The sequence below is a fragment of the Oncorhynchus tshawytscha genome, linkage group LG11 (genome assembly GCF_018296145.1).
Source record: "Oncorhynchus tshawytscha isolate Ot180627B linkage group LG11, Otsh_v2.0, whole genome shotgun sequence".
In the NCBI taxonomy this organism is placed as follows: domain Eukaryota; kingdom Metazoa; phylum Chordata; class Actinopteri; order Salmoniformes; family Salmonidae; genus Oncorhynchus; species Oncorhynchus tshawytscha.
Window position 1 is genome coordinate 51,057,372 of NC_056439.1, and position 20,128 is coordinate 51,077,499.

Consider the following 20,128-nt stretch of genomic DNA (forward strand, 5'->3'; position numbering starts at 1 on the left):
TGAAAAGTAGTGCACTAGGTAAGGAATAGGGTGTCACTTATGAGTCCTGAATAGTGTTTGTACTATCATTCATGAAAATGTTCTTATGTTGAGGAGATGGATATAGATGTATTAGTTATTGACGTCATTAGTTATTGATGTTATTAGTTACGTTCGGACAGAGGGCATTTTCGTTGGGGATTTTCCACGTTTACATCACTGTTGTTCCTTATTTTGTAACTTTAATTCTGAATTTAATAATGAAAGGGGATATATCCCATGAGGTGCTGTTTCGTGTCATTAAAAGCTATAAAGTGGTCTGATGTGTGCTGCTGCTCTCAAACTGTACAGTAAATAGAGATATAGCCTGGGTACCAGTGTGTTTGTGCTATCATTCCACTCTTTGTCAACAAGTTTGGCTTGACAAGTAATGGCGAAGAACACAAAGGAAACTGGTACCCGGGCTAGCGCTAGTGGTTGATGGGCTACAGAAAACAAAGACAGGATTTAAAGGTCCTTTCCCTTTGTTAGAGCTTCATAGTTGTACCTTTTTATACCTAGAAACACTTGATAAACCGATTATAGTCTTTACCTCAGCACACGGCCGCTGCATCCCAAACGGCTCCCTGTTTAGTGCACTACTTTTGATTGGGATCTGGTCTAAAGTAGTGCACTTTATAGGGAATAGGGTACCAATTGAGACATATACAGTGAGATTAGACTTAGTGTACAGCTCTCTGGGCTGTCATATTGAGCCCTTTAAAATCCCAGTGGGGCTAACTACAGTATTTCCAAGAGAATTTCAGGGCCATGGTAAGAGGATTCTGCATTGATGTCTTGAGGCATCCTCTTTGTAAGCATATCCATGTATTGGATGTCATTAGGAATCATACAAAGTCTACTGTATCGCAGGGTGATTTAGGAATCATACAAAGCCTACTGTATTGCAGGGTGGTTTAGATACAGTCATCATCCATCTTCCAACTGCTTTTTATTTTGGGTGTTGACTGAGTGGAAGGCCAACATTTAACCAGGACTACTGGAGCAGTAGGCCTGGTGTAACCATGACTACAGAAACAGTTGGCCAAGTGTAACTATGACTACAGGAGTAGTAGGCCAAGTATAACCATGACTACCGGAGCAGTAGGCCTAGTGTAACCATGACTACAGGAACAGTTGGCCTAGTGTAACTATGACTACAGGAGCAGTAGACCAAGTGTAACCATGACTACCGGAGCAGTAGGCGTATTGTAACCATGACTACAGGAACAGTTGGCCTAGTGTAACTATGACTACAGAAGCAGTAGGCAAAGTATAACCATGACTACTGGAGCAGTAGACCAGGTGTAATCATGACTGCTGGAGCAGTAGACCTGGTGTAACCATGACTACAGGAGCAGTATGCCTGGTGTAACCATGACTACAGGAACAGTTGGCCTAGTGTAACCATGACTACAGGAGCAGTAGGCCTAGTGTAACCATGACTACCGGAGCAGTAGGCCTAGTGTAACCATGACTACAGGAACAGTTGGCCTAGTGTAACTATAACTACAGGAGCAGTAGACCAAGTGTAACCATGACTACCGGAGCAGTAGACCTAGTGTAACCATGACTGCTGGAGCAGTAGACCCTGGTGTAACCATGACTACATGAGCAGTAGACCTGGTGTAACCATGACTACAGGAGCAGTATACCTGGTGTAACCATGACAACTGGAGCAGTAGGCCTGGTGTAACCATGACTACAGGAACAGTTGGCCTAGTGTAACCATGACTACCAGAGCAGTTGGCCTAGTGTAACCATGACTACTGGAGCAGTAAGCCTAGTGTAACCATGACTACTGGAGCAGTAGACCTAGTGTAACCATGACTACCGGAGCAGCAGACCTAGTGTAACCATGACCACCGGAGCAGTAGACCTGGGGTAACCATGACTACCGGAGCAGCAGACCTGGTGTAACCATGACTACCGGAGCAGTATCCCTAGTGTAACCATGACTACCGGAGCAGTAGGCCTAGTGTAACCATGACTACTGGAGCAGTAGGTCTAGTGTAACCATGACTACTTGAGCAGTAGACCTAGTGTAACCATGACTACCGGAGCAGTATACCTAGTGTAACCATGACTACCGGAGCAGTAGCCCTAGTGTAACCATGACTACCGGAGCAGTAGACCTAGGGTTAGGCTATAAAGGGGTAGCACAATGCAACTCCAGACCTATAGAGGGGTAACATGGGCTGCCTGGTCTTGCTGCTTGACTGAGTTAAATCTTCATTAATACCCCTGCCAACTCTCTAAACACTCAGTTGTTTTTCTGTCTGCCTCTTTTGTTGAGTCATTATGGAGGCTACTAGACAGAATTCACTTTGGTCTTTACCGCAGGTGCACTCTGCCCAAAATATCCTCACAGACCTATGGAGAGAGAGAAAGAGAGTGGGTCAGAGAGAGAGACAGAGTGGCGGGGGGTCATCTAGGATACAGGCCAAGTACAGACAAATATGGTAATTATCCTAGGATGTAGGCCAAGTAAAGACAAAGATGGTAATTATCCTAGGATGTAGGCCAAGTAAAGACAAAGATGGTAATTATCCTAGGATGTAGGCCAGGTAAAGATAAAGATGGTAATTATCCTAGGATGTAGGCCAAATAAAGACAAAGATGGTAATTATCCTAGGATGTAGGCCAAATAAAGACAAAGATGGTAATTATCCTAGGATGTAGGCCAAGTAAAGACAAAGATGGTAATTATCCTAGGATGTAGGCCAAATAAAGACAAAGATGGTAATTATCCTAGAATGTAGGCCAAATAAAGACAAAGATGGTAATTATCCTAGGATGTAGGCCAAGTAAAGACAAAGATGGTAATTATCCTAGGATGTAGGCCAAGTAAAGACAAAGATGGTAATTATCCTAGGATGTAGGCCAAGTAAAGACAAAGATGGTAATTATCCTAGGATGTAGGCCAAGTAAAGACAAAGATGGTAATTATCCTAGGATGTAGGCCAAGTAAAGACAAAGATGGTAATTATCCTAGGATGTAGGCCAAGTAAAGACAAAGATGGTAATTATCCTAGGATGTAGGCCAAGTAAAGTCAAAGATGGTAATTATCCAAGGATGTAGGCCAAGTAAAGACAAAGATGGTAATTATCCTAGGATGTAGGCCAAATAAAGACAAAGATGGTAATTATCCTAGGATGTAGGCCAAGTAAAGACAAAGATGGTAATTATCCTAGGATCCAGGCCAAGTAAAGACAAAGATGGTAATTATCCTAGGATGTAGGACAAGTAAAGACAAAGATGGTAATTATCCTAGGATGTAGGCCAAGTAAAGACAAAGATGGTAATTATCCTAGGATCCAGGCCAAATAAAGACCAATATGGTAATTATCCTAGGATGTAGGCCAAATAAAGACATATGGCAGTGGTTTATAACTCTTCCAGCATACACAGTAGATGTTCATTCAGCCCTCTTTCTGCAAGCTTGTTGTTATACAATTTTGAGACTGAAATATTGATATTTGATTCGAGCAAATACAGTTTGTAGATACTGTCGGTAAGCATCAACTTGAATTAGATATATGTTTTAATGAAGGTCGATGTTGAACCATTGGTGTTATTTATCCATACTCATTTTAATTGATGTCTAAACCAGCTGTAGACGAAGGTGTCTAATCATTTGAGTCAGATGGTGCCTACCCTCGAGTCGGTGAGTTTAAAATAAAATAAAAAGTATTTGTGGTGAATCAACAAAAAAAAAGTAAGTCTTAGTCCCTCAACACATCTTTATTTTACTGTCCTAATTTATAATTCTAGAAATGTGCATACAGTCGCTGGGCGACATTGGCAGTTTATTTCAATATACAGTATAGAGTTATAGCCTACCCTATGCTGCGCATGCAGAGCGTGCGTCAGACAATGGTCATTTAACATCCAAAGTGATGGTCTGTTTGGCAGATTATATAAATGTTGGAATGTCCTTAAGCATTGTTCTAATTTACCTATACTAGCCTACTTACTTATACGTACAGTACACCGAGTGTACAAAACGTAAACCGCTGCTTGGGTTTTTCACACTCGGCAGTTTCCCAAGTGTATCAAGAATGGTCCATCACCCAAAGGACATCCAGCCAATTTGACACAACTGTGGGAAGCATTGGAGTCAACATGGGGGGGTGTAACTCAATATTAGGAAGGTGTCCATAATGTTTTGTACACTCAGTGTTGTAGTCGAAAAAGACACATTATGATATTATTGTTATTATTGGAAGTGTTACTATTACTGATCTCTTGGTGTTTTCTGTATTAATGAATATTCAATAAATTTTATGTGTCCAAAAACATTTAGTCTTCTTCAAATATGTTCTCTCTGCTGTGCTATGGCATGATCCGCAAGAGGTTGAGAGGCTGGGTAGCGACACACATCCGCCTGCATGCACCAATGGACATCAGAGAGGATGGAGAGGAGGAGACCGATGCCACAGAAATGCTAGGACCTATACTTCACTTTGTCACTTGATGGTTATTAAAGTTGAAGACGGACAGCAGCAGTTTTGTTCAGCAGCATGGCGGCGCCTTTAACTGACCTGGAGAAGCGTAAACAGATCAGTATCAGAGGAATAGTCGGTGTCGAGAACGTCGCCGAGTTGAAGAAAGGTTTTAACCGACACCTCCACTTCACTTTGGTCAAAGACAGGAACGTAGCGACGCCGCGGGATTATTACTTCGCCCTCGCGCACACGGTTCGAGATCACCTGGTGGGAAGATGGATCAGAACGCAACAGTTTTACTATGAGACCGACCCCAAGGTAAAGTTGTTTGTTTCAAAAGTTATTTCCTTTACCAAATATCATGCACCAGTTTACGTGGAGAATTATCCTGGCTACCTGTGTGTCTTGTCCTCATCTGGTCCGCTGGTCAGAGTCGCCCCTCTTATTTATTTTCCCCATCATCAAATCAACATTTATTTTGGTCACATACACATGGTTAGCAGATGTTATTGCGAGTGTAGTAAAATGCTTGTGCGTCTAGTTCCGACCATGCAATAATATCTAACAAGTGATATAACAATTCCATAACAAATACCTAATACATGTATATATGGATGAGCGATGGCCGTGCGGCATAGACAGGATGCAGTAGATGGTATAGAGTACAGTATATACATATGAGATGAGTAATGTAGGTTATTTAGACTATTAAAGTGGCGTTATTTAAAGTGACTAGTGATACCTCCTTATTAAATCCATTTATTACATTTATTAAAGTGGCCAGAGATTTGAGTCAGTATGTTGGCAGCAGCCACTCAATGTTAGTGATGGCTGTTTAACAGTCTGATGGCCTTGAGATAGAAGCTGTTTTTCAGTCTCTCGGTCCCAGCTTTGATGCACCTGTACTGACCTCGCCTTCTGGATGACAGCGGGGTGAACAGGCAACCTGGTCTCAGAGCATTTTGTATTATTCTGTATGTAAACCTGTACATTTATTATTATGTTAGTTTGGTATGGTTACTTAAGGTAAAAAACGAATGTAGGCTGGTTGGTTGGAGTGCATGCTAATTAGCAACTTTTCAACTACTTAGCATGTTAGGTAACCCTAACCTTAACCCTTTTAGCTAACCTTTCCCCTAACCTTAAACCTTTAACCTTAACCCATAGCCTAGCTAAAGTTAGCGAGCTAGCTAGAATTCGTAACATATTATACGTTTGCAAATTCGTAACATATTGTACATTTTGCTATTCAACGTATTCTACGTTTTGCATATTCGTAACATATAAAGCGTTTAGCAAATTAGCAACATATTTTATGTTTAACATACTGAGTAAAAGTATAAATGCAAAAATTTAAGATTTGACTGAGTTACAGATCATATAGGGGGGAGCAAGTAGCCTAGTGGTTAGAGTGCCTGGCCAGTAACCAGAAAGCTGACAAGGTACAAATCTGTTATTCTGCTCCTGAACAAGGCAGTTAACCCACTGTTCCTAGGCTGTCATTGTAAATAAGAATTTGTTATTAACTGACTTTCCTAGTTAAAAAAAGAGAGGAAATCATTAAATTTAAATTAATTAATCGGGCCCTAATCTATGGATTTCACATGACTGGGCAGGGGTGCAGCATAGTTTGGCATAGGCCCACCTACTTGTTTGTGTCTATTTAGACATTTTATTGACCGGTAAAAATTAGAATATGAACTGTAGAGATTAGAATATGAACTGTACAGATTAGAATGTGAAATGTACAGATTAGAATATGAAATGTACAGATTAGAATATGAACTGTACAGAATAGAATATGAAATGTACAGATTAGAATATGAAATGTACAGATTAGAATATGAACTGTACAGAATAGAATATGAAATGTACAGATTAGAATATGAAATGTACAGATTAGAATATGAACTGTACAGAATAGAATATGAAATGTACAGATTAGAATATGAAATGTACAGATTAGAATATGAACTGTACAGATTAGAATATGAACTGTACAGATTAGAATATGAACTGTACAGAATAGAATATGAAATGTACAGATTAGAATATGAAATGTACAGATTAGAATATGAACTGTACAGATTAGAATATGAACTAGATGAGGGCGGGGGCGGCAGGGTAGCCTAGTGGTTAGAGCATTGGACTAGTAACCAGAAGGTTGCAAATTCAAATCCCTGAGCTGACAAGGTACAAATCTGTCGTTCTGCCCCTGAACAGGCAGTTAAGCCACTGTTCCTAGGCCGTCATTGAAAATAAGAATTTGTTCTTTAACTGACTTTCCTAGTTAAATGAAGGTAAAATTTTAAAAAAAGAGGGATACTGTGCAGAAACTGAGTGTCGAAACGGAACCACTGCTAAATGTTCCTGTTCTCCTGTCCAGCGGGTGTACTACCTCTCCCTGGAGTTCTACATGGGCAGAACCCTCCAGAACACCATGATTAACCTGGGGCTGCAGAACGCCTGTGACGAGGCCATCTACCAGGTGAGCTTGAACCTTATACACAGTCTACCAGGTGAGATGGAACCTTGTAGACAGTGAGTGTACAAAACATTAGGAACACCTTAATATTGAGGTGCGTCCTCTTTTGCCCTCAGAACAGCCTCAATTCAGGGACATGGACTCTACAAGGTGTCGAAAGCGTTCCACAGGGATGCTGGCCCATGTTGACTCCAATGCTTTCCACAGTGGTGTCAAGTTTGCTGGATGTCCTTTGGGTGGTGGACCATTCTTGATGCACACGGGAAACGGTTGAGCGTAATTTTTTTTTTACAAAACTGTGTATAGTCTACCAGCCAGGTGAGATGGAACCTTGTAGACAGTCTACCAGCCAGGTGAGATGGAACCTTGTAGACAGTCTACCAGCCAGGTGAGATGGAACCTTGTAGACAGTCTACCAGCCAGGTGAGATGGAACCTTGTAGACAGTCTACCAGCCAGGTGAGATGGAACCTTGTAGACAGTCTACCAGCCAGGTGAGATGGAACCTTGTAGACAGTCTACCAGCCAGGTGAGATGGAACCTTGTAGACAGTCTACCAGCCAGGTGAGATGGAACCTTGTAGACAGTCTACCAGCCAGGTGAGATGGAACCTTGTAGACAGTCTACCAGCCAGGTGAGATGGAACCTTGTAGACAGTCTACCAGCCAGGTGAGATGGAACCTTGTAGAGAGGGACACACCGGCATGGCTGCATGCAGAAACGACTAGTGCCACAGGCAAACAAGCTTTCTTATAAGAGACAGACTTTCTCAAGAACCGTGACAGCATGACTAATACACAACCTTAGTCATTACTTTTATCAACTTTGAGTGTCAAGTAATGCATGAGCTCAAAAACATTATTGGACACTAATAAAAGCCTAGTTTACACCTCGCGTACACAACGCCAGAACACTTCGCAAGATGGTGAACCTGCACAGAGTTATGAATTGCAGGACTGAACATGTCTGCGTAGCTTTGCTAAGCTACGCAATGCTATTTAGAGTAGCTACTTGTGGGGTATAAACTAGCCTTTTTAATATGGGACTGTGAGTTGAGCGAACTGAATTGAGTTGTTTTTTTTATGTCCGTCATGTAGCTGGGTTTGGACATGGAGGATCTGGAGGAGATGGAGGAGGATGCAGGGCTGGGGAACGGAGGCCTGGGCAGGCTGGCAGGTACAGTACCAAGATCCATGTGTCTGTCTGTCTGTCAGTGTGTGTTAGGCTGCTGTTGGCTCACCAGAACAGGAAGTTTACTCAACCCTAGGAGGCTGCTGTTGGCTCACCAGAACAGGAAGTTTACTCAACCCAAGGAGGCTGCTGTTGGCTCACCAGAACAGGAAGTTTACTCAACCCTAGGAGGCTGCTGTAGGCTGGCTGTCCGCATCAACACGAGGAGGCTGTCCACCACTAGGAGGCTGTACGCCCCAACACCACCACTAGGACGCTGTTCCGCCCCACCACCACTAGGAGGCTGTTCCGCCCCACCACCACCACCACCACTGGGAGGCTGTTCCGCCCCACCACCACCACTAGGAGGCTGTTCCGCCCCACCACCACCACTAGGAGGCTGTTCCGCCCCACCACCACCACTAGGAGGCTGTTCCGCCCCACCACCACCACTAGGAGGCTGTCCGCCCCACCACCACTAGGAGGCTGTCCGCCCCACCACCACCACCACCACCACCACCACCACCACCACCACCACCACCACCACGAGGAGGCTGTCCGCCCCACCACCACCACCACTAGGAGGCTGTCCCGCCCCACCACCACCACCACTAGGAGGCTGTCCCGCCCCACCACCACTAGGAGGCTGTCCGCCCCACCACCACCACCACCACTAGGAGGCTGTCCCGCCCCACCACCACCACCACCACCACTAGGAGGCTGTCCCGCCCCACCACCACCACCACCACTAGGAGGCTGTCCCGCCCCACCACCACCACCACTAGGAGGCTGTCCGCCCCACCACCACCACCACTAGGAGGCTGTCCCGCCCCACCACCACCACCACCACCACTAGGAGGCTGTCCCGCCCCACCACCACCACCACCACTAGGAGGCTGTCCCGCCCCACCACCACCACCACTAGGAGGCTGTCCCGCCCCACCACCACCACCACTAGGAGGCTGTCCCGCCCCACCACCACTAGGAGGCTGTCCGCCCCACCACCACCACCACCACTAGGAGGCTGTCCCGCCCCACCACCACCACCACTAGGAGGCTGTCCCGCCCCACCACCACCACCACCACTAGGAGGCTGTCCCGCCCCACCACCACCACCACTAGGAGGCTGTCCGCCCCACCACCACCACCACTAGGAGGCTGTCCCGCCCCACCACCACCACCACTAGGAGGCTGTCCCGCCCCACCACCACCACTAGGAGGCTGTCCCGCCCCACCACCACCACCACTAGGAGGCTGTCCGCCCCACCACCACCACCACTAGGAGGCTGTCCCGCCCCACCACCACCACCACTAGGAGGCTGTCCCGCCCCACCACCACCACTAGGAGGCTGTCCCGCCCCACCACCACCAGGAGGCTGTCCCGCCTCACCACCACCACCACTAGGAGGCTGTCCCGCCCCACCACCACCACCACCACTAGGAGGCTGTCCCGCCCCACCACCACCACCACTAGGAGGCTGTCCCGCCCCACCACCACCACTAGGAGGCTGTCCCGCCCCACCACCACCACTAGGAGGCTGTCCCGCCCCACCACCACCACCACCACCACTAGGAGGCTGTCCCGCCCCACCACCACCACCACCACTAGGAGGCTGTCCCGCCCCACCACCACCACTAGGAGGCTGTCCCGCGCCACCACCACCACCACCACCACTAGGAGGCTGTTCCGCCCCACCACCACCACTAGGCTGTCCCGCCCCACCACCACCACCACCACTTGGAGGCTGTCCCGCCCCACCACCACCACTAGGAGGCTGTCCCGCGCCACCACCACCACTAGGAGGCTGTCCCGCCCCACCACCACCACTAGGAGGCTGTCCCGCCCCACCACCACCACCACCACCACCACTAGGAGCCTGTCCCGCCCCACCACCACCACTAGGAGGCTGTCCCGCCCCACCACCACCACCACCACTAGGAGCCTGTCCCGCCCCACCACCACCACTAGGAGGCTGTCCCGCCCCACCACCACCACCACCACTAGGAGGCTGTCCCGCCCCACCACCACCACTAGGAGGCTGTCCCGCCCCACCACCACCACTAGGAGGCTGTCCCGCCCCACCACCACCACCACCACCACCACTAGGAGGCTGTCCCGCCCCACCACCACCACTAGGAGGCTGTCCCGCCCCACCACCACCACCACTAGGAGCCTGTCCCGCCCCACCACCACCACTAGGAGGCTGTCCCGCCCCATTACCACCACTAGGAGGCTGTCCCGCCAGGAAACAGCAGAGGGAACACCCCCCATCCACATCGATGGAACAGTAGTGGAGAGGGTAGCAAGTTTTAAGTTCCTCGGCATACACATCACAGACAAACTGAATTGGTCCACTCACACAGACAGCATCGTGAGGAAGGCGCAGCAGCGCCTCTTCAACCTCAGGAGGCTGAAGAAATTCGGCTTGTCACCAAAAGCACTCACAAACTTCTACAGATGCACAATCGAGAGCATCCTGGCGGGCTGTATCACCGCCTGGTATGGCAACTGCACCGCCCTCAACCGTAAGGCTCTCCAGAGGGTAGTGAGGTCTGCACAACGCATCACCGGGGGCAAACTACCTGCCCTCCAGGACACCTACACCACCCGATGCTACAGGAAGGCCATAAAGATCATCAAGGACATCAACCACCCGAGCCACTGCCTGTTCACCCCGCTGCCATCCAGAAGGCGAGGTCAGTACAGGTGCATCAAAGCTGGGACCGAGAGACTGAAAAACAGCTTCTATCTCAAGGCCATCAGACTGTTAAACAGCCACCACTAACATTGAGTGGCTACTGCCAACACACTGTCAATGACACTGACTCTACTCCAGCCACTTTAATCATGGGAATTGATGGGAAATGATGTAAATGTATCGCTAGCCACTTTAAACAATGCTACCTTATATAATGTTACTTACCCTACATTGTTCATCTCATATGCATACGTTGATACTGTACTCTATATCATCGACTGCATCCTTATGTAATACATGTATCACTAGCCACTTTAACTATGCCACTTGGTTTACATACTTATCTCATATGTATATACTGTACTCGATATCATCTACTGTATCTTGCCTATGCTGCTCTGTACCATCACTCATTCATATATCCTTATGTACATATTCTTTATCCCCTTACACTGTGTATGACAGTAGTTTTTTTTGGAATTGTTAGTTAGATTACTTGCTCGTTATTACTGCATTGTCAGAACTAGAAGCACAAGCATTTCGCTACACTCGCATTAACATCTGCTAACCATGTGTATGTGACAAATAAAATTTGATTTGATTTGATTTGAAAAAAAAAAAAAAAAGGAGGCTGTCCCGCCCCACCACCACCACCACCACTTATCCCTGTACTACACCATACTTCATCCATACAGTTTGTCTTGACATCCACTGAATCTGTATCCTTCATCCAATAAACGTAGTGTTTCTATTCAACATTTACATGATTTTGTCCTTGATATATATGTGTGTGTGTATATATATAATATAGCTTGTTTCCTGGACTCGATGGCCACCCTGGGTCTGGCAGCGTACGGTTACGGCATCCGTTATGAATATGGAATCTTCAACCAGAAGATCAAGGAAGGTTGGCAGGTAATATCCACAACAGTTTTCATTGCATAAATCTACTGCATTTAATAAATCTACTGCATCTACATCCATTTTTTTTGTACTTGTAAATTATTTATACAGCGAGTTCCAACTGTATTGGGACAGTGACCCATTTGTTGTTGTTTTTGGCTCTGTACTCCAGCACTTTGAGTTTTAAATTTGATATAATAAAGTGCAGACTGACAGCTTTAATTTGAGGTTATTTTCATCCATATCTGGTGAACCGATTTATAACTGACAGCACTATTTCGGTCATTCACATGTGTATTAAAGCAGTAAAAAGGTCTTATATTCCTAGCATGCAATGACTACATCAAGCTTGTAACTCTGTTGTGTTTCAGATTATCATGTGCCCAATACAAATGAATGGTAAATAATGTATAGAGTCACTTTTATTGTAAATAAGAATAGAATATGTTTTCTAAACTCGTCTACATGAATGTGGATGCAGATCATCCTGAATGAATCATGAAATAATGACGAGTGAGAAAGTTAGACGCACAACTATCATACCGTAAAACATTTCAATCTGTCTGTCACCTTTTCGGGTGGTCAGCAATTTTCTTTTTTTTTTGGGGGGGGTGTATGATAAGATTTCATTATTTGCAGTACATTCTCATTTCTAAAACACTTTGTGCCTCGTCACTTCAGTCAATGAATAATCAGTACAATCAGGTTTCAGCGTTCTAAACTGCACTGCAAACACACAGGCCAAATTCAAAAGGGCAACACCCCTCAGCCGTGTATAGAAGGTACTGTAGGTCATTAGCAGAGTCTTAACAAAAGGGCAACACCCCTCAGCCGTGTATAGAAGGTACTGTAGGTCATTAGCAGAGTCTTAACAAAAGGGCAACACCCCTCAGCCGTGTATAGAAGGTACTGTAGGTCATTAGCAGAGTCTTAACAAAAGGGCAACACCCCTCAGCCGTGTATAGAAGGTACTGTAGGTAATTAGCAGTCTTAACAAAAGGGCAACAACACAATAGCTTTCTCAACCTCTGAGCCAACCACCGGCAACAAGCACATTCTGCGTCCCAAATGGCACCCTATTCCCTACATAGTGCACTACTTTTGACTAGGGACCATGGGGGGGGGGTCAAAAGTAGTGCACTATATAGGGAATAAGGTACCGTTTGGGACACAGACATTGTTACACTATGGCAACAGAGAAAAGGAGGCAGTTGGCAGCAACTTCCATTCCTGTTAATGATTGGCCAACACTGCATGCCTGGGTTCAAAAACGATTCTAAACTCATTTAAAATACTTCATATGTGTTTGATTGAGCCTGTCTGGTGCAATGGAATCAATAGAATAGTTGCCAAAGTGCAAAACCCCACCCATCTGGCACTCCAGGCAGACTAGAGCAAACGCTCAAAGTATTTGAAAGATTTCAAATAGTATTTAAACCCAGTTCCGCAACATTGTGGTGGCCCACTTCCTCTCTCTCACCATCCAGTCTGGATTCAAATCAGCAAAGCTTGATGATGAGTTGGGTCTTTGAATTAGCTGTTTAGTGCTAAGGCAACAAAAACTAAACATGCTCCGGGGGGCCGAGTTTGAGAAACCCTGCCTTAGAGGGCTGTCTAAATCTTTCTTAATTTAATTATTTTATTCAGCCAGGATAATCCACTCAGTAACACTGAGTAACACTAAACACAGAGTTTAGTCTGCAGAGGCTTAACATACTCTCAATATGAACTGCCTTCTGTACCTACTACTATATATACTATAATACTACTATAGTATAATACTATTATACACATTATACTACTATTATACATACTATACTACTACGGTTGAAGTTGGGAGTTTACATACACCTTAGCCAAATACATTTAAACTCAGTTTTTCACAATTCCTGACATTTAAATCATAGTAAAAAAATCCCTGTCATAGGTCAGCTAGGATCACCACTTTATTTTAAGAATGTGAAATGTCAGAATAATAGTAGAGAATGATTTATTTCAGATTTTACTTCTTTCATCACATTCCCAGTGGGTCAGAAGTTTACATACGCTCAATTAGGATTTGATAGCATTGCCTTTAAAATGTTTAACTTGGGCAAACTTTTCGGGTAGCCTTCCACAAGCTTCCCACAATAAGTTGGGGTAATTTTGGCCCATTCCTCCTGACAGCGCTGGTGTAACTGAGTCAGGTTTGTAGGCCTCCTTGCTCGCACTTGAGGCCTACCTTCAACTGAGATTGAAGGTAGGCCTTGAAATACATCCACAGATACACCTCCAATTGACTCAAATTATGTCAATTAGCCTATCAAAAGCTTCTAAAACCATGACCTCATTTTCTGGAATTTTCCAAGCTGTTTAAAGGCACAGTCAACGTAGTGTATGTAAACTTCTGACCCACTGGAATTGTGGTACAGTGAATTATAAATGGAATAATCTGTCTGTAAACAGTTGTTGGAATAATTACTTGTGTCATGCACAAAGTAGATGTCCTAACCGACTTGCCAAAACTATAGTTTGTTAACAAGACATTTGTGGAGTGGTTGAAAAACAAGTTTTAATGACTCCAACCTAAGTGTATGTAAACTTCTGACTTCAACTGAATATTAGAATGCTACTATACTAGAATACTACTATACTATTATATACAGTACCATCCAAGTTTAGACAGCTACTCATTCAAGGGTTTTTCTTTATTTTGACTATTTTCTACATTGTAGAATAATAGTGAAGACATCAAGACTATGAAATAACACATATGGAATCATGTAGTAACCAAAAATTGTGTTAAACATATCCAAATATTTTGTATTTGAGATTCTTCAAAGTAGCCACCCTTTGCCTTGACAGCTTTGCATACTCTTGGCATTCTCTCAACCAGCTTTATGAGGTAGTCACCTGGAATGCATTTCAATTAACAGGCGTGCCTTGTTAAAAGTTAATTTGTGGAATTTCTTTCCTTAATAATGTATTTGAGCCAATCAGTTGTGTTGTAAGAAGGTAGAGGTGGTATACAGAAGATGGCCCTAATCGGTGAACGACCAAGTACATATTATGGCAGGAACAGCTCAAATAAGCAAAGAGAAATGACAGTCCATTACTTAAAGACATGAAGGAAAACCCTGGAATGAGTAGCTGTGTCCAACCGTTTTGACTGGTACTGTGTATACTATACTACTGATATACTATAATACTACTATACTACTACTATAATACTGATATACTATAATACTACTATACTACTACTATAATATAATACTACTACTATACTATACTACTGCTATACTATAATACTACTATACTACTGCTATACTATAATACTACTATACTACTACTACAATATAATGCTATTCTATAATACTACCATGCTATACTACTGCTATACTATCATGCTACTATACTGCTGCTATACTATAATGCTACAATACTACTACTATAATATAATACTACTACTATACTATACTACTACTATACTATACTACTGCTATACTACTACTATAATATGATACTACCACTATAATGTAAAACTGATATACTATAATAATACCATACTATAATACTGCTACTACACTATAATGCTACTATACTATAATGCTACTATACAACTACTATAATATAATACTACTACCATACTATAATACTGCTACTATACTATAATGCTACTATACTACCACTATACTATAATACCACTACTATACTATAATACTGCTATACTATAATACTACCATACTATAATACTGCCACTATACTATAATATTACCACTATACTATAATACTACCATACTATACTACTGCAATACTATAATGATACTATACTACTACTATAATATAATACTACTACTATACTATAATACTGATACACTATAATACTACTATACTACTACTATAATATAATACTACTACTATACTATACTACTGCTATACTATAATGCTACTATACTACCACTATAATATAATACTACTATTATAATATAATGCTACCATACTATACTACTACCATACTATAATGCTACTATACTACTACTATAATATAATACTACTACTATACTATAATACTGCTATACTATAATACTACCATACTATACTACTGCTATACTATAATGCTACTATACTACTACTATAATGCTACTACTATACTATAATACTGCTATACTATAATGCTACTGTACTACTACTATAATATAATACTACTATACTACCACTATCGTATAATACTACTACTATACTATAATACAGCTATACTATAACACTGCTACTATACTATAATACTACTACTATACTATCATTCCACTATACTATAATCCAACTACTATACTATAATACTGCTATACTATAATGCTACTATACTACTACTATAATATAATACTACTACTACTATAATATAATACTACTACTATACTATAATACTGCTATACTATAATGCTACTATACTACTACTATAATATAATACTACTACTATACTATAATACTGCTATACTGTAATGCTACTACAATATAATACTACTACTATACTATAATACTGCTATGCTATACTGCTGCTATACTACTACTATAATATAATACTACTTCAATACTATAATACTGCTATACTATAATGCTACTATAATATAATACTACTACCATACTACAATACTGCTACTATACTATAATACTACTATACTACTACTATAATATAATACTACTATACTACTGCTATACTATAATGCTACTATACTACTACTATAATATAATACTACTACTATACTATAATACAGCTATACTATAACACTGCTACTATACTATAATACTACTACTATACTATCATTCCACTATACTATAATACAACTACTATACTATAATACTGCTATACTATAATGCTACTATAATATAATACTCCTGCTATACTATAATACTGCTATACTATACTGCTACTATACTACTACTATAATATAATACTACCACAATACTATAATACTGCAATACTATAATGCTACTATAATATAATACTACTACCATACTACAATACTGCTACTATACTATAATACTACTATACTACTACTATAATATAATACTACTACTATACTACTGCTATACTATAATGCTACTATACTACTACTATAATATAATACTACTACTATACTATAATACTACCGCTATACTATAATGCTACGATAATACAATACTACTACTATACTATAATACTGCTACTATACTACGGTACTACTATTATATAATAGTACTATTATACTATAATACTACTATAATATAATGCTACTCCTATACTATAATAATACTACTGCTATAATATACCACTACCACTGTACTATAATACTACAATATAATACTACTACTATACTATAATACTGCTATACTATAATGCTACCATAATATAATACTACTACCATGCTACAATACTGCTACTATACTATAATACTACTATACTACTACTATAATATAATGCTACTATACCACTGCCATACTATAATGCTACTATACTACCACTATAATATAATACTGCCACTATACTATAATACTACCGTACTATAATACTACTGCTATACTAAAATGCTACTATAACACAATACTACTACTATACTATAATACTGCTACTATACTGTAGTACTTCTATTATATAATAGTACTATTATACTATAATACTACTATAGTATAATGCTACTCCCATACTATAATAATACTACTGCTATACTATACCACTACCACTGTACTATAATACTACTATAATATAATACTACTACTATACTATAATGCTACTATAGTATAATACTACTACTATACTATAATGCTACTATAGTATAATACTACTACTATGCTATAACGCTACTATACTATAACACTACTATACTATAATACGACTGTTATAATACTGCTATGCTACAATACTACTACGATACTATAATACTACTATAATATAATACTACTACCATATGATGCTACTATAATATATAACAATACTATAATACTGTAATGCTACCATAATATAATACTACTACTATACTATAATGCTACCATATTATAATACTGCTACTATACTATGATACTACTATACTGCTACTATACTACAATACTACTATAATATAATACTACTACAATATAATGCTATTATAATATAATACTAATACTATACTATAATACCACTATGCTATAATACCACTATACTATAATACTACTATACCATAAAACTGTCACTATACTATAATGCTACTATAATATAATACTACTGCTATACTCTAATACTACCATGCTATAATACTACTACTATACCATAATACTACTGTACCACAATACTACCGCTATACTACAATACTACTGCTATACTATAATACTACTGCTATACTATAATACTACTGTAATGCTATAACACTACTACTATACTACAATACTACTACTATTGTAATACTAATATTTTACTATAATGCTACTATGATATAATATTACTACTATACCATAATACCACTATAACATAATACTACTGCTATACTACACGACTGCTATGATATAATACACCTACTATACTACTACTACTACTATACTATAATACTACCACTATACTATAATACTACTACTATAATACTGCTATACTATAATACTACTACTATGCTATAATACTATACAATAATTAATTACTATAATATAATACTACTACTTTGTACTATGAACAATTATGCTCATATCTATTGTTTCATTAGCCTGAGTGCCACTCTGTGCCATCATGTCATTGTCTTGACAATGAGCAATAGAGTTTGCAAGAGCACAAACAGATCTGGGACCAGGCTATGTTTTCATGGTCATTTTGACTCATATTAAAAATGTTACTTAGTCACTCTTCGATTTGAAATTCACTGTTAAATTCCTTGTTCTGAGGTGGAAGAGGCAGATGATTGGTTGCGTCATGGTAACCCCTGGGAGAAGGCCCGCCCTGAGTACATGCTACCTGTGCACTTCTACGGCAGAGTAGAGGAGTCTAAGGAAGGGGCCAGATGGGTGGATACACAGGTATTTAATCATGATGATAATACATTTGAATTAGTAACACACTAATAATACTACTAGCAGTACTTAGTACCTGCATATGTATGGTGAGAATTGCTATGCAATTACTATGTAACATGTCATTACATTGTTACTACACAAGTATAAGAAGACTTGTGTTAAGCGTTACTGATATTTACTAGGATATAGAAATTAAAAAGTATTACCAATCATTCCCTTGCGTATGACCCTGTAGGTACAGCATATCTATGATGTGTTGAGATGAATTAGTTCATTTTAATCTCTTAATCCTAATTCTTCCCATGTCTTGAATGTGTTACGTAGGTGGTCCTGGCCATGCCTTATGACACGCCCATCCCTGGGTATATGAACAACACAGTCAACACCATGAGGCTGTGGTCAGCCAGAGCTCCCAACGATTTCAACCTGAAGGACTGTTAGTGGCCAGGATGATTACCTTTACCTTTTAACCTTGCCTAATCAGAGCTAGCTCTGGTCCAGGGTGTTAGTGCGGCTTGCTAAGAATGCTTGAAGAAGGCTCAAACAAGGCTGTTTTAAAGCCCTGGCCCAGAGCTAACTTGGAACTTAACTTCAGATCCGAGTACTCAGACTTTCATGTAAATTACACATTTTTTTGTCAATGTAGGATTTATGGTGGAAAACTTGAGTTAAGCACACAGATCTCAAATTAGAATCCAGACCTTAATCCAGACCTTAATCCAGACCTTAATAGTTACAGTATTGGACGAGTGAATCTGTAACAAATGAAACTTGAAAAGCCCTTTCTTTTCCTGGGGAGGTGTCATAATACCCATAAAACCTAGTGGTCAAACAGGGAAATGGTTCCAATCATTTTCCACCATTCATATTTCCGATAGGAGATTTTCGAAACACTTACAACCCTTATTTTGTTTCCTGTATGGTCACCCTGGCGTGATGTTTTGATGACCATGCAAATTTCTCTCAGACAAGGTGACTTTTATCAATATATTATGCTCTATTTACTCTCAGATTTAAAAATGCTAATTAGCATTAAACTAGACATCGTGTAAGACTACAAATCCCTGCAAGCTCCTGCAAGTCATCCCTAGCTGACACTTTTGCTAAGAGGTATTAAATAGCTAATACAAAGAGATTCTTACATTTGTAGTTCTTTATGATAGCCACATTAGCAGCTAATTAGCATTTCATTTTGGCGGGGGGCAAATACAGGTAAACATATTGATAAATCATCATTATGGGTATTGTGACTCCTACTGTGGTACTCTATTCAACTCTTACCCTATGAGGTCCAGAGCCTGCTGGTTTTCTGTTCTACCTGATAATTAACTGCACCCACCTGGTGTCCCAGGTATAAATCAGTCACTGATTCGAGGGGAACAATTTTTTTAAAGCAGTAGAACTAACTTTAACTTCCTCTG

At 41.1% G+C, this 20,128-nt stretch overlaps 1 protein-coding gene across 1 annotated transcript in view; it reads left to right on the forward strand.

Moving 5' to 3' along the window:
* The first annotated feature begins 4,448 nt into the window (after positions 1–4,448).
* pygl (phosphorylase, glycogen, liver) overlaps positions 4,449–20,128 on the forward strand; it is a 33,893-nt gene continuing 18,213 nt past the window's right edge. Inside the window, exons 1-6 of the mRNA XM_042330280.1 lie at positions 4,449–4,785; positions 6,854–6,955; positions 8,049–8,127; positions 11,632–11,735; positions 18,579–18,710; positions 19,032–19,143. Of these exons, the coding sequence (XP_042186214.1) occupies positions 4,543–4,785; positions 6,854–6,955; positions 8,049–8,127; positions 11,632–11,735; positions 18,579–18,710; positions 19,032–19,143 (772 nt within the window). The 5' untranslated portion in view covers positions 4,449–4,542. The remainder of the gene's footprint in view (positions 4,786–6,853; positions 6,956–8,048; positions 8,128–11,631; positions 11,736–18,578; positions 18,711–19,031; positions 19,144–20,128) is intronic.